At 40.0% G+C, this 18,152-nt stretch overlaps 1 protein-coding gene and 1 pseudogene across 2 annotated transcripts in view; one reads left to right on the top strand and one right to left on the bottom strand.

Annotated features, from left to right (window-relative positions):
- The window catches only part of ythdc2 (YTH domain containing 2), a gene marked incomplete at both ends in the record, with an annotated part of 117,881 nt that overhangs the window by 38,657 nt on the left and 61,072 nt on the right, over positions 1-18,152 (bottom strand). Inside the window, 3 exons of the mRNA XM_084480826.1 lie at positions 12,859-13,064; positions 13,941-14,067; positions 14,220-14,492. Of these exons, the coding sequence (XP_084336952.1) occupies positions 12,859-13,064; positions 13,941-14,067; positions 14,220-14,492 (606 nt within the window). The remainder of the gene's footprint in view (positions 1-12,858; positions 13,065-13,940; positions 14,068-14,219; positions 14,493-18,152) is intronic.
- Positions 1,701-7,929, top strand: LOC311361187 (annotated as a pseudogene). Its single transcript has 7 exons — positions 1,701-2,370; positions 6,141-6,428; positions 6,556-6,646; positions 6,731-6,847; positions 6,973-7,048; positions 7,148-7,405; positions 7,919-7,929. The product of its transcript is annotated as an uncharacterized misc_RNA (transcript).

Genomic DNA, 18,152 nt, shown 5'->3' with positions numbered 1-18,152 from the left:
CTATTCGCCCCGATCTGAATTGGAACGCCCTACCTACTCAAACTAAGCATAGTGAGTGCGGATAGTATGGATATTGGAACACGGCACATGGTGACATGGGTAGCTAAAATTGCATTTTGAACCATGCTTTCATCTGGATTAAACTGCCTTGACTGTGCAAGTTGTTAGCATAGGGCTTCAGTGTAATAATACAGAGAGAGAGAGAGAGACTGGGCTTAACAGGTTTTCGTTTTTCCACCTTCTGGCATCAATTTATCAGTTTGCACAAATTGTGAGCTGTTGTCAGGCAGCTAGCTGCTAGTTCTAGCCCAACACTCCCGTTTCCCCATTCGGTTTTGTATCCTGTGAGTTACTCTCAAGTGATTTCACAATTTATTTATTGATAAATTCTCTGAAATCCCATATGTTTGCCCCTCAAGTTGACAGACAGGTTCTCATTATGAATCTCCTTACCATGCAATATACAAATCAAATCATACAATACAATGTCTCTGTGTGTAGTTCTATTTCATAGTTAATTGTTGTAGCACTGGTACATTATAATCTTGATTGTGCAAACAAGCCACAATTGTACAGAAGGCATTGCTCTCAGTATTGTATTTGATTAAATGTTTTGACATGTCAGAGATGGTTTTGTTTTATTTGTGTTTATTGTATATTACTGATGTTTTACTGATCCAGCGTGTCCTATTTCTTGTCTGTGATTTTGCCCTGTTTTCAGAATTTGGCAGAGAGTGCAGGCAGTGATGAAGGGATATATGCACCTAGCACTGTAGCATTTGAAGATACAGAGGGCCTCTCTCTACAGGATCCTGGACCATTAGTACTTCATAGTGGGTCACAGTGCAACATCAAGTGTCTGCAACGTTCTTCAGGTAGTGTAACTTGTTTCTATCATTAACTGTATATGACACAAACATTTACAAGTTACTTCTAATGGTAGAAAGACAACATTTCTTACTAGACTGTATTAGGCTGTGCATGCGTCGTGACCACTAACTATGTGATGCTGTGCAATTATCAACATGAATCTATTTTCATATTAGCTGTGCAGGTCAAACCTGAACTGGTTAGTGTGGGGACTGAACGGTTTGAGCAACAATCAACTCCTCTGCCCAGTCCTGTCCGGAGTGAGGACGAATCATTCCCTGATGTCACTGACCGTTTTGATCTGTCATGGGCCCCAGACAAGGAGATGAGTAGTGAGTCATCTGATGAGGATAATCCAGAAGAGCCAATGCAGGAATCTCTCAATGAAAATGGGAACCTATTTTTATTTTGATTGTGTCCACACATTTTGTCAGTCAGCATTAATGAGCATTCTCCTTTTCTTTGTCCAATGTGGCTGACAAGTTCATTGTTTGCCTAAGCGAGCTGATGTGTTTGTTCACTGTTTGCTCGGTCTGTTGTGGGGAAACCCAGGGACAAATAGTGTACTAATAGTGTAGTATCGAGTTCCAAAGTTGGGTGAGCCCCATAAACAGCAGCAGCAGCTAGCCACCACCAGGCCCAGTGGCTCCTAGCCACCACCAGCAGCAGCTAGCCAGCTAGCCACCACCAGGCCCAGTGGCTCCTAGCCACCACCAGCAGCAGCTAGCCAGCTAGCCACCACCAGGCCCAGTGGCTCTTAGCCACCTTTCTCTTCAGTCATGCCTCGTGAAAAGCCAAAAGGGGAAAGAAATGAGGAGCCTAAAACTAGTATGGATAATGACTATGTCTCTATGTGCACTTTAAGGGAGCTACTCGACCAGCAAAAGCTCTTTTACAAGGATATGCTGGATCTCCAGGAAAAGAACTTTAAAACCTTCCTCACGGTTGTCATGGATTCAACCAACAAACGAATAGATGATCTTGTAAAAGATGTCTTGGAATACAAACACAGTATGGAGTACTCTCAGTCAGAAGTGGAGGACCTAAAGAGTGCTCACACAGCCAATCTGAGCGCTTCTAAATCCATCAATTTAAACTTTGATGAATTTCAAAAATCTTTAGAAGCCCTCACTTCCAAAATGGATTACATTGAAAACCAGACAAGGAGGAATAACATCCTCATCGATGGCATCAAAGATGAGAAATCTGAAACCTGGCATGACACTGAAGTTAAAGCCAAGAAATTCCTTGCTGATCACTTTAAGATGGATCCGAAACTAATTGAAGTGGAAAGAGCGCACCGAAATGGCACCTTCCAACTAGATGGCAGACCCAGGACCATGACTGTCAAACTCCTTCGATTCAAGGACAAAGAAGAAATTATTAAAGGGGCCAAGTGTCTGAAGGGCACAAAGTTCTTTATTAATGAGGACTTCTCTGAGAGGGTGCGCTCCAAAAGGAAGGAGTTAATGCCAAGGCTTAAGGAGGAACGAATGAAAGGTAACATTGCTTATCTAAAGTATGACCAGCTGATTGTTCACGCTCCCTCATCCAAGCCCACCACAAGTAAATCAACACCTAGGTAATGCTTATGCATGAGTCTTCTATAGACAAATTGGTTCATAACCTAGCAGCTTAAAGTGCTACTTGTTTTTTTTTTTCTTTTCTCGTTTGTCATATTATGAATGAGTTTTTAACTGATGTTGACTTAAAGGACTTTTGTGCTGAGCATGTTTTCAACCCTTTTGAGTTAAACGGAACTGATGGTTATACTGACTCTGCTGATCCAGACTCAAATTGTCTTAAATTTACCAGCAATTTGTCTACCATTTGTGAATATTATAATGTTCAACAATTTAAAAATTTACATGAGGGTTTCTCTAATTCATCTTTTTCTACTTGTCATTTGAATGCTCGTAGTCTTCCAAAAAATTATGATGACTTTACTAATTATTTATCTTCTCTCAATCATGAATTTTCTATTATCGCCCTGTCAGAAACTTGGCTGACAGATTCAACAGAAATGTTATATGATATACCTTTATATAAGGCAGTTCACTGTTGTAGACCACGGAGAACTGGGGGTGGTGTGTCAATTTATGTTCATACCAGCCTACAATTCTGTGTTAGAGAAGATCTGGCCCATGAATTGAAAAACATTGATGTTGAAGCCCTGTTTATAGAAATTACCTCTTGTTCATTTTTTAGTGGCAGAAATGTTATCATTGGATGTGTTTACAGGCCCCCTGATACAGACTCTGTAAGTTTTAATGATACGCTTGGGTCAATATTAGAAATGATAAATACGGAAAGGAAACTATGTTTTCTACTGGGGGACTTTAACCTTGATTTATTCAAATGTGAAACTCAGGCTCGGACTTCAGACTTTCTTAATATTTTGTTTTCCTGTTCTTTTTATCCTCTTATTAACAAGCCAACAAGAGTGACAAAATCATCTGCCACCCTAATTGACAATATCTTTACTAACTCTGTGAATAATACAACTAAATCAGGCATCCTTTTCACTGATATCTCAGATCATTTTCCTATTTTTCATTTCTCTATCTCTGACAAGACTGGCCCTGTTGGTTCCGGTAATGTACGTCGATTATTTAATCGGCAAAATACCGAACGGTTCAAAAAGTTGATTGATGACATTTCATGGGATAATGTTTACAAACATACAGATGCTGAGTCTGCTTATCAGACTTTTGTGACAACCTTTAATTCTGCATTTCATTTATGCTTTCCACTGGTACAATTAAAAAAGAACCTTGCTGTACTGAATAAAAAACCCTGGTATACGTCCGGCCTCCACAAATCCTCAACAACCAAAAATAAGTTATATAAGAGGTTTCTTACCAATCCTACACCTCTGAATTCAAAAAAGTACAAACATATAGAAACAAATATAATCATTTAATTCGAATAGCCAAAAAAATATATTTCAGTAACAAACTCAAAGAATATTCCACCGATATCAGGTCTACTTGGAAGGTTATCAATCAACTTATGAATAAACAAAAGTCTTCTGTTTCTCATCCTTCAGAGTTCAATGAAGGTGGTGTAACATTTACTGATCCTTATGTAATTTCTTGTGAATTTAATAATTTCTTTGCACAAGTGGGTTCCTCTTTGTCAAAGAACATTAAACCTTCTAACAGAAATCCATTGGATTACATAAAGGGTAACTTCCCCCCTCTTTTACAGTTTGAAAATACAGACATAGCAGAGGTGATGGAAATCATTGGCAGACTGAAAACATCTGCTCCGGGCCATGACGATATCTGTGCTTCATTGATTAAATCTGTGTCTTCATTTATTGTTGAACCATTAACATATATTTTCAACCTATCGTTGCAGACGGGATGTGTGCCTAAAGATCTAAAAATTGCTAAAGTTATCCCACTTCATAAAACTGGGGATACAAGATCATTTAATAACTATCGACCAATTTCTATTTTACCATGTTTTTCAAAAATTTTAGAAAAACTGGTACAAAAAAGAATCTTATCTCATTTAAATAAACACAGCATTTTACACGAGCACCAATATGGTTTCCGGGAAAATCATTCTACAGATATGGCCCTCTTACAGCTGGTTGAAAAAATCTATACAGCCATAAATAACAATAAATATGCTTTGGGTATTTTTTTAGATTTATCGAAAGCCTTTGATTCTGTTGACCACACTATTTTACTTTCTAAATTACATCGTTATGGTTTTCATGATATTTCATATATTTGGCTTGTTAATTATGTTTCAAACCGAGAACAGTTTGTTTATGTCAATGGTTGTACTTCTTCCAGAGCCCAGTTAACATATGGTGTCCCCCAGGGTTCCATTCTTGGTCCGTTATTGTTCCTTGTTTACATTAATGACCTTGCAACTGTTTCTTCCACGATGCTACCAATACTTTTTGCTGATGATACTAATCTGATTTTGACTCACAGTCACTTTGATTCTTTAATTAGTGAAGCCAATTCTGGCATTATTAAATTTTCTGAATGGTTCCAGATAAATAAGTTGACATTAAATGTAAAAAAAACTAATTTTATTATATTTACGGGAAAAAATAAAAAATATTGTAAATCCAGCGCTAAAATCACTATTGGGGATAATGATATAATCCAGGTTTCCTCCACCAAATTTTTAGGGGTATTAATTGATGAGAGGTTGTCATGGTCCGAACATATTAAACTTGTTAATAATAAAGTGTTGAAATCCATTGGTATCATCAGAAAAATTCGTGATTTCATATCTCAGGAAGTTTTAAATATACTGTATTATAGCTTAATTCATCCACATCTCAGTTACGGTAATATCGTTTGGGCTAGCACTTATCCTTCTAATTTACAGAAATTATTAATCGCGCAAAAGAAATTTGTTAGATTAGCCACCTTCTCTAATTATTTGTCTCCATCTGCCCCTCTGTTTAAGAATCTTCAGATAATGTCAGTCTACGATATTAATATACTTCAATCATGTGTATTTACTTATAAATATATTCAACTTTCCCACTTGCTGCCCAAATCCTTTCATGAATTCTTTACAGTTAACTCTCAGGTCCATTCTTATAACACCAGACAGACTGATAAACTTCATCCCCCTTTTTGCCGCACTACTCATACTCAGTTTTCTTTTGCTCACAGAGGCTCCATACTTTGGAATTCCCATCTTCATGTTGTTAAATTATCTTCATCCCTCAATACTTTTAAGTTAAGACTGAAAGCTTACCTGTTAAATCAAAGTTCCTAATAGTTTCTTTTCCAGTATATTTGTCATTGGATCATTATCTCTTTACATGCTTATACACTCAGTTAAATACAATCATTTTATATTTATACATACCCATGTTTTTATTTCTGACTTCTTTGAGTGTCTGCTATAAAATGGCACTTGTATTGCTTCCTTTTTTGTTGTTATTTGTTGTTGCTTTCTCCTATTGTTGTTGTTGTTGATTTATCCTTTGAATGTGTATATTTCTTGGGGAGGTGCTTCTTATAAGCCCATGTAGGGTTTTTTAACCTCTCCTGCACTTACTATTCTTCTTTAATTTCTGTTTTTCGTAATTGTCGTTTTTTTATGGTGCAAATAAATAAATACAAAAATACAAATACCAGGAAGGGACTTACATTAAAATCAAGCAGGTAAGAGAATATTTTAGAACTTTTTGTCTGGAGTTGAATCATGGCCTGTGTATACTGTATACATTATTAGAATTAGTAGTTGTATTAATTTCCTGTTTAATATACATCAGGCCTGCACAGCATGTGGCTATCAGCGCTTCTGGCAGAATCAAAATATACTGCACTGAAACATGCCAGCCTGCAATCTCCTACTCAGCGGTGCCATTCATTTTTCCGGCTGCATGGCTACTCAGACAATCAGGATGCTGAAACTGTTTGGGCTGCAGTGCATCAGTGCCAGTACTTTTTTCCGCCATCAACGTTGTTACACAATCCCTACCATCGTGCAGACCTGGCAGAATCAGCAGAGAAGGATCCTTACAGAGCTGAAGGAGATTGGGGTGGACTGATCCTCTCTGGTGACTGCAGGTAGGTTGATTCAACTCCTATTGCTGTCACAGAAAACAGGGCAAAACAGTATTGGCAGATGCATAAAATGTCTGTTCTTTTTTTCTTCCCATTTACCTAACAAAAAACCTGTCCTCGACCTTCATAGATCAGACTCTCCTGGACATTGTGCTAAATATGGAACGTATTCCTTGATTGAAGACAGAATAAACAAGGTTTTGGATCTTCAACTTGTTCAGGTAGGGTAATGTCTTAGACAAATAAATAAGGTGTCAGGTTTAAAAGCTACCGATATGACCATTTTTTTTTTGTTGTTCTTACAGAGCTCAGAAGTCCCAAACAGCACCTGGTGTGAGATAGAGGGTTTGAAGCGCAGTGTGCGGTTCCTGAAGGACCAAGGCATGCAGGTGTCAGCCCTAATAACTGACAGAAATCGCCAGGTAAAGATGCTCGGACACAGATATATATAAAAAGAAAAATATTCCACATTTAGATCAGACAATCTTGATTCACACAGAATCACTTTAAGTTTATATTCTCATTCTTTATGTGTTCCATGGTTTAAGTTGCTAAATGGGTCCGTGAGGAGTTGCGTCCAGAAGGAACAAGCCATTTCTACAACATCTGGCATGTTGGGAAAAGTATGTAACGCTCTGTTGGTAACGTAGTTTTGCTTTGTTTGGATGTTATTTCTGATTCTATTACCTTTTTCAATAGGTCATGCTTCTGCTGTGGAATAGGTCTACAAAAATCAATTGATGCTGCGGCCAAGGAGAAGGACTGCGAGGATCTTAAGCTCTGGAAACCCGCTATTGTCAACCATTTATACTGGACTGTGGCTTCCACCCCAAATGGTGATCCTGATGTAATGGAGGCCAAGTGGCAGAGCATGCTGAACCACATTCAAGATGTACATGAACACAGCTACCTGTCATTTCCGCGATGTGAACACCCACCTCTGGAAGGAGAGGCAAGGGACAAGCAGTGGCTGGAACCAGGTACAACAGTGTACAGAGGTCATGTTAACTAAATGTAATCATGCCTTGTTGAGTGTTTGTAATAGTTATTATACATTATCCTGTTTTGTACAGGATCAACAGCTGCGATAAAGTTGGAAAGTCTTACTTCCAAAAAGACCCTGCTAAAGGATATTCGACAACTCTCACCGGATCACCAAACATTTTCCTTGGAGGCATTCCATTCCCTCATCTTACACTTTGCACCAAAGCACACCGGCTTCTCATTTCTTGGAATGTACAGCAGGTAAATGTTGCTTAGGGTTAATGGATGAATCTGGCTACATCTAATGCAGTCTAACATAGTAGCACACACCTCATTGAAAAAGGTCCAAATTGTTCATTAGAATTACATCACATGGAGGATCGCCTCATGAAACATGATTAAAGTAACCTTAACCTCTTGCTGGAATGTATTGTATTGCTGGCGTCAGACCACTTTTCTTTTTGTTTTAGTTGTGGTGCCTAATACTGAAGTGTACCTTTTTCCTATAGACTTCTCTTAGCAGTCCTCCATTTCAATGAGAATGGAGACAGAGACGTATCTCGAACAAACAGTGGTGAGGCACGCTACGCAGCCCGTTATCCCAGGTTTCGCAAGGGTGGCTGGGTTGTCCGACCCATAAACGAGAAACCATCATATGGTGAGAACTTCATTCAGTTTCATTCCGCTGAGCCAGAACTGCGACTCCGAGCCTGGTTCCAGCGGGCTAGCACTAGCAGGGGATAACGAAGAGATACAACCCGCAGTTACAGACTTAGCAGACAGTTCAGTGGAGTTGGTGGAGGAAGGGCTTATACTGACCGAATGCCAAAGTGATGATGATGAAGACAGAGATATGGTGAGTAGGCTAAATAGCGCTAGACCCCCTCCTGAGTCTGACCACGAAAGTGAAGATGTTGCTGAATTAGTACTGGATGATGACCCAGCACTGTGGCCCACAGATGTCAGTGAGCGATGTGCGATAGTGAGGAAAGGGCCTGTGCAAATCCAAATAGACTTCACCAAAAACCCAGACGGTCAGAGGTTTACTAGTAGCAACTACTGCATCGTAATGAAGAATGGAGAAAAGATAAACAGGTCCTGGCTGGTTTACAGCAAGGCAAAGGACTCTGTCCTGTGCTTTTGTTGCCGGTTGTTGGGGATGGAAGCAGGCCCACACAGCTCAGTTCTACCGGCTTTAATAGCTGGAAAAATCTTCAGGCTAACCTGAAGGCACATGAGTGGTCTCCTGAGCATATTGCTCATATGGATAATCGTCTGAAGTCTGGCACAGCGATTGACCAGCTGAGACAGTGTCTAATTAATGCTGAAATCATTCGATGGAAGGAAATTTTGCTAAGATTACTTGCTATTGTCCACCACTTAGCGGAACATAACGTGGCATTTCGAGGCCATTGAGAAAAACTAAATGAGCATGGCAATGGCAATTTCCTCGGTCAAGTGGAGTTGATGGCGAAATTCCACCCTATAATGAAGGAGCACCTGAGGAGGATTGAGGAGAAAGAGATGACTGAACTACCTAAGCAAGATAATTCAGAATGAATTAATAGGCCTTGTTGGGCAGTGCACCACCGATGCCATAGTGGAGAGAGTAAAAAAGGCAAAATACTATGCGGTTATCATGGACTGCACTCCCGATGTCAGCCACACTGAGCAGCTGTCAGTGGTGTTGAGAATTGTTAATTGTGAGCTGACAAAGGGAGTGTCCATTCATGAACACTTTGTTGGATTTCTTGTTGCTGAGGACACCACTGGCCAGGACCTACTCAATTTATTTCTAGGACACCTGGAAACCCTGCACTTGAATCTTTGTGACTGCCGTGGCCAGTCCTATGACAACGGCAGCAATATGCAAGGCAAAAGGCAGGGGGTCCAAGCAAGACTCCTAGAACATAACAGCAAAGCGATGCGTGTCCCGAAACATCAGACTTTCTCCTAGAGCGTGATGTCATCAGACAGCAGCTACAGCATGGTACTCCCTTAACTATAACAGCAAATGAGGTACGTAGAGTTTTTAATAAAATTGATCCCAAGAAAGCACCAGGCCCTGATCAAATAAGTGGAAGGGTTCTGCAGAGGTGTAGTGAACAACTTGACCTAATTTTTTGTCAGCTGTTTCAAAAGTCCCTAGATACACACTATATTCCTAAAGCCTGGAAATCTTTGCTTATAGTACCAGTACCTAAGGTGGCAAGACCATCTGTTTTAAATGATTATCGTCCAGTTGCCTTAACATCAATTGTAATGAAGAGTCTAGAAAGAATTGTCCTGAAACATATTTTTAAATATGTGCAATGTAATATCGACCCTTTGCAGTTCGCCTATAGAAACAAGCGGAGTACAGATGATTCCCTACTGTATATGCTCCATAATATCTATTGCTACTTGGATAGGCCCAAACGATATGCCTGGGTTCTCGTCATAGACTTTTCTTCCGCCTTCAACACCATCAGGCCCCACATTATGATGGAGAGGCTGTGGCAGTTAGGGGTAAATCCTAACATAATTAGGTGGGTCGAGTCCTTTCTGACAGAGAGAGCACAGTGTGTTAGGGTAAATGAAGCTGTGTCCTCCCCGATTATGACCAATACAGGATCCCCACAGGGCAGTGTCATCTCACCAGTATTGTTCACTCTCTACACTAATGAGTGTAGAAGTAATACACCTGAGCATGTCACAATCAAATTGCAGACGACACAGCAATAGTGGGGTTAATACAGAATAACGATGAGACCCACTACAGGGCCTGGGTGGATCAGTTCACAGACTGGTGTAGGTCCAGCTGTCTTCTCTTAAACGTAAAGAAAACAAAGGAAATAATAATAGACTATAGAACTGGGAGCCAGCCCCACCAGTGTATGGTTATAAATGGAGAAGACATTGGGATTGTAACTGAATACAAATACTTAAGGACAATAATAGATGATAAGTTGCAATGGACCAGTAATACCGACACCATCTATGAAAAGGGGCTGCAAAGGCTGCATTTTATGCGCAAGCTGAGACAATTTAGAGTGGATAGAGATATGATGTTACTCTTCTATCACTCTTTCATGGAGAGCATTTTACTTTTCTGTTCTGTTGCATGGTATTTCTCCTTGTCAGTAACCAACAAAAGCAAACTAAGCAAGATAGTTAACATGGCCAGTAAGGTTGCGGGACAAAAGCTTTTTAGTGATTTTTTTTTTTTTTTAGATTTTTCTTTTTTTTAGTGATCTAAAAAATGCGCCAATGCAATTGCGCCTCTGACTGAAAAATACCTGGTCTCTGGCGGATGGCGCAGTTGTTGTTGCTATTTTGACGTGCCATGGCAGGTCGGAACTACCACATAGCCTACGCTTACACACACGTAGGCTATACACAGCACAAACATGCAAACTAATAACTATTATTTAATGATTGTGGAAACATTTTTGTTCAATAGAAATTAAGTATAGTAGGCTATGGCATGCATTAAAATAATAATAATAATAATAACAATAATACATTTGAGCAAACTATATTCCAGGCTTCCAAAACAAAATCAAATTTTAGGGTAAATGGTTGGTTAAATGATTTGGGAAAGAACAGCTGATACAGTGGTAAGTTGTACTTTTAAATCAATGCATCTGCAAACACCGTACAGCAAACACATATGTTCTTGACCCAGACATCGTGTACAAGCCCATTACTTTTAGGATTGATGAGTATTTGATCGTGAGAAAACATAGTTTTACCGCAAGTGTTTAAAAGAATGAATGAATGTGGGTGATGCTTGGTGCGCGTGTGTGTGCGCACTCATCTGTTTAAACACACGCAAACTAAACACGTAACGCATAATGCAGTCCATGGCGATGTATATTAATGGGGGGACACATGTATATGATGAACACAAGTCGATAACGATAATGTATACAATACTGGTAACAAACAATGTTTGTTAATGTATTGCCGCATATCATTAGATAGACCCACAGTTGCGGCCATCGAGGACTGCGTCCGCATATCATATATGTTTTCTTTGTTGTCTTTGCCGCAATTTACATGACAAATCAGTGTTTCTGAAGTTGGAGAAGAAAACGCTATTCCATGTGTGAATTATGCCTATTATTTTGCCATAAGCTGAGCCATTTGAAGTTTGAAATTCATGTGGTCATGCATCTGTCTCAGCGGAGACTGCAAACGCGCTGTCAAACTATCAACTCGCCAAGTCAAATGCGCTGGGTCTTAAAGGGGATGGCAGGTGGAACTCTCATTGGTTTATTGCATGTTACGCCCAAAACACACCTACAGGTTTCAGCCCAACCCTTTTTAGATTTGCACCGGGCGCAAAGCTCATTTATCCCGCCGTCATAATAGCAACAGCGCCGTAGAACCGCCCACAAAGTACTTTGACTTTGCTGCGTTTTAGACCGTCTAACTAGGGCCCTATGTATAGTTGTTAATTTCATAATTGCAATCTCACTCACACAAAACAGTTTCTCTCACACACACACTCTCCATGTACATATACACTTTCTCCCTCTCTCTCTCTCTCTTTTTCTCACAGACATACTTTGCAAAACAACAATTTCTCCCCCCCATGCCTTCCTCACTCGCTCTCTCTCACACACACTATGTATAGTTGTTATGACATTATGTTGGCATACATTGGTCTGTAATTGCTGTTGTTATTGTAATTGTTAAGTTCAGAATTGCAATCTCACTCACGCAACAGTTTCTCTCTTATCTACTCTCTCACACACACACACTGACTGTATTACAGCAATTGATGTGTATTTGTTATTTTGCAAAAACATTTAATAATTGCCATTTCTCTCACACACACACACACACACAAGCATACACATTTACTCACTCACAAAACATAACTCCATCCACACAATGTGTATAGTTATGACTCTAGCCATACATTGTTTGGTAATTGCTATTGTTATATTGTAATTTTTCATTTTCACACACACACACACACACACACACACACACACACACACACACACACACACACACACACACACACACACACACACTCATGTGACTGTTGTGATTTCTTTTGAAAAATAAATATTTGGCATTTTGACATATCTGAGAATCTATTCTCTCATTTGGTTCACCCTGTCTTAATTTAGTCTAAGGTTGTATACTGATAGGTGCCTTTGAGGTGGCCCTTCCTGGTTTTTTTTGCGTTAAAAAAACGGATGAAGAGGGCCCTGGCTATGTTCGCCTTAGGCCCCCAAATTGCTAGATCCGCCACTGCTTACAATAAAGAATCCATGCTAAAGGCTTAATTGCAATCTAATCAGTACTGACTATACCTTGAAGCGTGAAACTATGAAGCGTCACTGATCTTTTAACGACATTGTGTACATTTTCCAAATGGTGGATATAGCGACAAAATAGTTTTTCGCTATTGGTAGTTGGTGGTTTAATGGCTGGCAACATCAGCTCTTACCTTTTTGTAGTGTGGCTGACTCAAAACTGAAGTCAAATGGAAGGAAATCTGAGTCTGGCAACTGCAAGAGATGGAACCGCTTTCTTGGTTAATGTGTGCCAGTTTGGGGTAGGTGCCAGTAAGCAGGGCCGCCTTCACAATAGCCCAGTTCTCAGAGTTGATGTTCACATCACGGATGTCACTGCGGCCCCGTGCTCGAACAAAACCTAAACAAAAACAATTTATAATTTGTTATAAACATGTTATGAATAAGACATACCTTATCAATATTGGTCCTTGTATCGTTATCTAATCTTGATGCAAATGCATGAAGTTTGTTGTGTGTTCCCCATGAGAGAAGACATTCTCATTCCAAAAAAAAAATCCTATCCAGGGTTTCTGCAGGTTTAAACAAGTTAGATGTAAGACTATTTAATACAATTATGAAGGCAAGGCAAGCCAACTTTATTTATATATCACTTTTCATCAGTGTTTGTAATAACGCTGTTTAAAATAACGGCGTTAGGTAACGCCGTTATTTTTTCAGTAACGGGGTAATCTAACTAATTACTTTTTCTTTTATTCCTCTTTTTAGTCAACTTTAGCATGGGTGCCTAAACATATGCCTACCACTGTATATACATAGGTTTATATATAGTACCTGATGGGAAATAAGACCCAGTCTAACGTTAAATTGTGCGTACGATGGCTGGGTCACTGAGCGGGTGTAAATGTAAATGTTCAAATACCGTCAATCTTAAGTGTTTGACTAAATGCTTACGTGATGCTCTTATGCTCTGGGAGGTTATGCAACACTTGAGACTAATTGTTAAAATGGGCAATAGACATCTGCATCCTCCTACTCATGCTAAAATTGACTGATTGTGCTACTGTATTTTCTTTTCATAGAAGCAACAAAGCTAATATTTTCTTTGTTGTAGGAATTCAGTTTACATCTCGCTCAACTTTGTGCAATCTATATTTTACAACTGAATGATCAATGAACATAATAGCTGTAAATCAGCTGTTTGCAGCAAGACATACCATTCTCACACTTAGTGCTTGATTAAGTGTATAGATAGAAAGACCAAAATAGCACTAACCAATTGCACGGAGTTGTCCAAGCAGTTGTGTTCGCATCATGATGATCACCTCCATGGTTGCCTGTGACAGAAAATTCTTCTCACAGAATGATCGCTCCCAGCCATCACTACGGGCCTTCTGCCATGCCTAAGTACAGAAGACATAATGAGCAAAGTTCATGAGAAATCAAACCGAAAGGTTAAATACAACTTATTTTCAATGCTAGCCCTCTCAAATTTGTACAGATTTAGATTGATAATGAACATTCAATTCCCCTTAATATGCAATATTTATTTGACCTGAAAAGTTCTCAAAAGAGCCATGTGGTCACTGAAGGTATTGGCAGAGAACCACTTTCTGCTGAGAAGAGCAGCCTTTTTCTGAGAGGCCGGAGTAGGAAGTGAGAATGGTTCATTGTTGGCCAGTGTGCAGGCGATGGTCAAGACAGGATCCAAGCACTTGAGCACTATGGCACACAGCACCATCTTGCCAAGGTATGGCTCTATGGAGAGATCAGCCAGATGGTGACCAAGGTCGGTCAGGTCCTCACATGGGTTCATGGCCTCTATATTCTGCAGGGGGGCACAGAGAGAGACACTTTTACAATAAGTACTTTACCTAAGCCTTGAATTTAAAGTGAGATGGTGTACACATTCAATCACTGGGCTTATTATATAAAGAATGGGAGTTGTTGCTCTGCTGTAATTGTCCACTACATTTTTCGGATTATTGTAGGACTTTTGAAGTGAAGATGTATCATCTCAATGGGTTTTTATATGGTAAACAATATTGTTTCTCCAATAAAAACTAGAGTTTTATGTGATATGCATCACCATTTGATGACAATTAAAGGTACAATATGCACTTTTTATGTGCTCTAAAACAGACTGTTTCTTAAAAATGCTCATTAAAAGGCTAGATAGATCTAGGTCCATTTCTCACTCTGCAGTCGCGTAATTAGCAAGCTTTGCGGGGATGGAGAGAGAAGAAAGGAATCAAGGTCAACGTCTCCTCTGCCCCAGCAGTGGTAGCAATGAGTAACAAGGTTTGGTTACGGTTTTTAGAACGGTCACGGTTGATTGAATGGTTGTCGAGAAAACTGAAGGAGATACAGAAAGTGTTTTTGTCTAATTTGAAACTTTTTCCCGGCATGGTCCGCAAGTTTACAGTGACCGAGGTAATATACCGTCTTGATTTAGAACCCCAATGGGCCCTCTCGAACCCTACACATATTAAGGCAATACTACACCTTTTTTTGAAGCTGATTTATTACATTATAAAACATTACTTGCAACTTTATTTATTTTACAATTCAAAAATTAACAAAACTGTCTTTTAAATTAAGGAAATGATACTGGGAAATTAATAAAACATTATAAGCAACAAGTGAACTTAATAAGCGATCAAAATACTTTTTTCAACCACCGCCTCTTTCCCTTGACATTTAGCTTTCACCTGACATATGCGACAGATGTAATTAAGGCACCTGGTCTGGACTATTTCTCTGCTGATCAACACTACGAATGGTAATTGTAAGACACACCGTGTGAAGATATTTTTTCGTTTTGGCAAGTAGCCGTGTAATGAGTGGTATAATGTATAGAACATTGCCGGTCATCATACCCTTCAGGGCGAAGCAAGACACCTCCGCTTCGCGTCGGGGTCCGGTTCACCCTGTCGGGGCTTATTTTCCCAACAGTCTTGGCTGCGCACTCTCATCCAAATACGTATTGTTTGTGGCAGAGGAGGGGGTAGATATAAAGACCGGACGAGAAACTGACGTTGCTGTGTATAAAAAATTAAATAATCGCCTTGTCATCTGCAATTTGAGACGATTGACGATGGAATCCATCTATCGTCGATAGTCGATAGAATCGACCATCAGCCAAGCCCTAATGCAAACCCCTAGTGTTTTGCCAAACTCCAAGAATGATGAATGCACCGCAAAGCCAATAAAAAGTTCCACTTTTACTTTGTAAAACATTTTTTATTAAATATAACAAAATGTATATTTTTTTATAATTATGGGCCCACTTTACAAATATATATAAAAGTTATTTCTTCTATAAGTGGCTATTTAAATGCAATATTTGACAGATTATGTTGGCGACATGATGAGGGTCATGATGAGGTGTTTAAAGACCCAACACTATTTGTGAGTTGTTTAAGACACTTCCCATATCCAAGCACCAGCCCAGTAGGAGGGACCCTCAAAGGAGGTTGTGGTTGGCCACAATATCTCCAGCTTCAGTCATGGGGCGGTGGCCAACATACCATCCAGCCCGATTAGAAAACCCCTGGAGTGTCTTGAGTACAACCCTAGACGGGCTGACAACCATGAAATTCCTTCCTTCATAGTTCTAGCTGGGATTTTTTTACATTAGCAAAACATATGTATTTTGATTAAATCATTTATTTCTCATTTCTTCAACAATTATTTGGGTCCTGTGTCCTGCATAATGAAACCTCACTTCTGAATTTGTAATAAAAGTTACTCTTCCTCAGTTCCATGCCTCAATGATCCACGGTCAGGTATGACCAAAAATTGATTTTGAATTTTTTATTTTTTTTATTTCACGGTTTACGACTGTATTTTTTTTTCATGCATAATCAGGTGTTCACTAGTGCTGCCACTAAGGACTTATTTTATAACAACTCATCTTTTGATTAGTTCACACACACACACACACACACACACACACACACACACACACACACACACACGTTCATTCATTCACGGCAGCACCCACTACAACCTGCCGATCTTCAATCAAAACAACATCAAGTAAGTGATGCCGCACGCAGTCGTACCATGCGTGTTTAGAAGCGCAACATTGAAAAGGGTCCTGTCAACAGTCGCACAGCTCAGCGTTCCAAACGTTGTGTAATCAAATACTGGTATGGCGGTATATTAAAAATTCATATCATAACGAAAATACACACTGGTATTCGTTGTGAACCGGTATACCGCCCAGCACTAGGTCAGCACTATATACGTTGTTGAGTTCTGCAGGGAGTAGGGATTTAAACAGTTAGGCCCTAGGCCTGGATGGGCAGGGTGTACCATGCATTTAGGGGGACTGGAACGTGGCTCATTTGTCCGACAACCAAAGGAAGAAATTATAAAATATACATGAACACACATTTTTAACCGTGAGTTAGAGAAAGTACAGTTCCATCTGAAATATAAGATGGCAACAACAGCACCACCTACCACTGAACGTCCTGCCCCACTCTTGGTTGCGGTGGTTAGGCCTGAATTTATGATTCTGTATCAGACTGTCTCGAAGAGGTACGGCTTAACCGAGGCCATTGACACTGGTAACGTTTACATCTGCTCAAGACTCAGGGCATGAGATGGCCAACATACATGCCAAGCGTTTAACCAAGCACAACAGAGGGGGCCAGCGGACCAGTCAGAGCAGACTGGGCTCATTGGGAGCGGAGCGATATAAACTAGGCACAAAAAGTAAGGAAATTTGTGTTTGGTAGATTGGCTGATCCCACAACTGTTCAATGGGGTTGAGGTCAGGACTGCAGGCAGGCCATTCCCAAACTCTGGAGGTAGTCTCTGATAAACCCCGCTCTGTGGGGGCGAGCGTTGTCATCTTGGCGGATAGAGTTCGGTCCAAGACTGTGGAGATATGGGATTGCCACTGGTTGCAGAATCTCATCTAGATATCTCTCTGCATTGAGATTGCCTCCAATGATGACAAGCCTCGTTTTTTCCAGTGAGGGAAATGCCGCCCCACACCATCACACTGCCTCCACCAAAAGATGTTACTCTATCGGTGCAGCAATCAGCATAGCGGTCTCCGCGTCTTCTCCACACATATCCCTATGATCCAAATGCCGTAGGCAGAATCTCGACTCATCACTGAACATAAGGTTCCTCCACGTGTTCAGGTTCCAGTGTACGTGTTTCAGACACCAGCGCAAACGGGCCTCGCGGAGAAGATTTGGCACATTTTTCTTGGGTGCAACCTACATACTCATGCTCATCCCACAAATGCATGTTCCTTACACATGTGGTACCATTTAAAAGGCTTTCCAACAGGGTAAGATTTATTGCCAAGAAGCAGTCAGTGCGTTTAGATGACACACAAGAAAGTCGATTTATTGGCTTAGTCCAACTATGATTGGATTACTAAGATGCATGTATACACCTTAGTCGAGCTATACTCGAATCGAATTGGCTTACTCATAGTCGAGTTAAGACCCCTAGATAATGC

This window comes from Micromesistius poutassou (assembly GCF_964030765.1).
Source record: "Micromesistius poutassou genome assembly, chromosome: 16".
Classification (NCBI taxonomy): Eukaryota; Metazoa; Chordata; class Actinopteri; order Gadiformes; family Gadidae; genus Micromesistius; species Micromesistius poutassou.
This window is presented reverse-complemented; position numbering and strand designations above follow the sequence as displayed.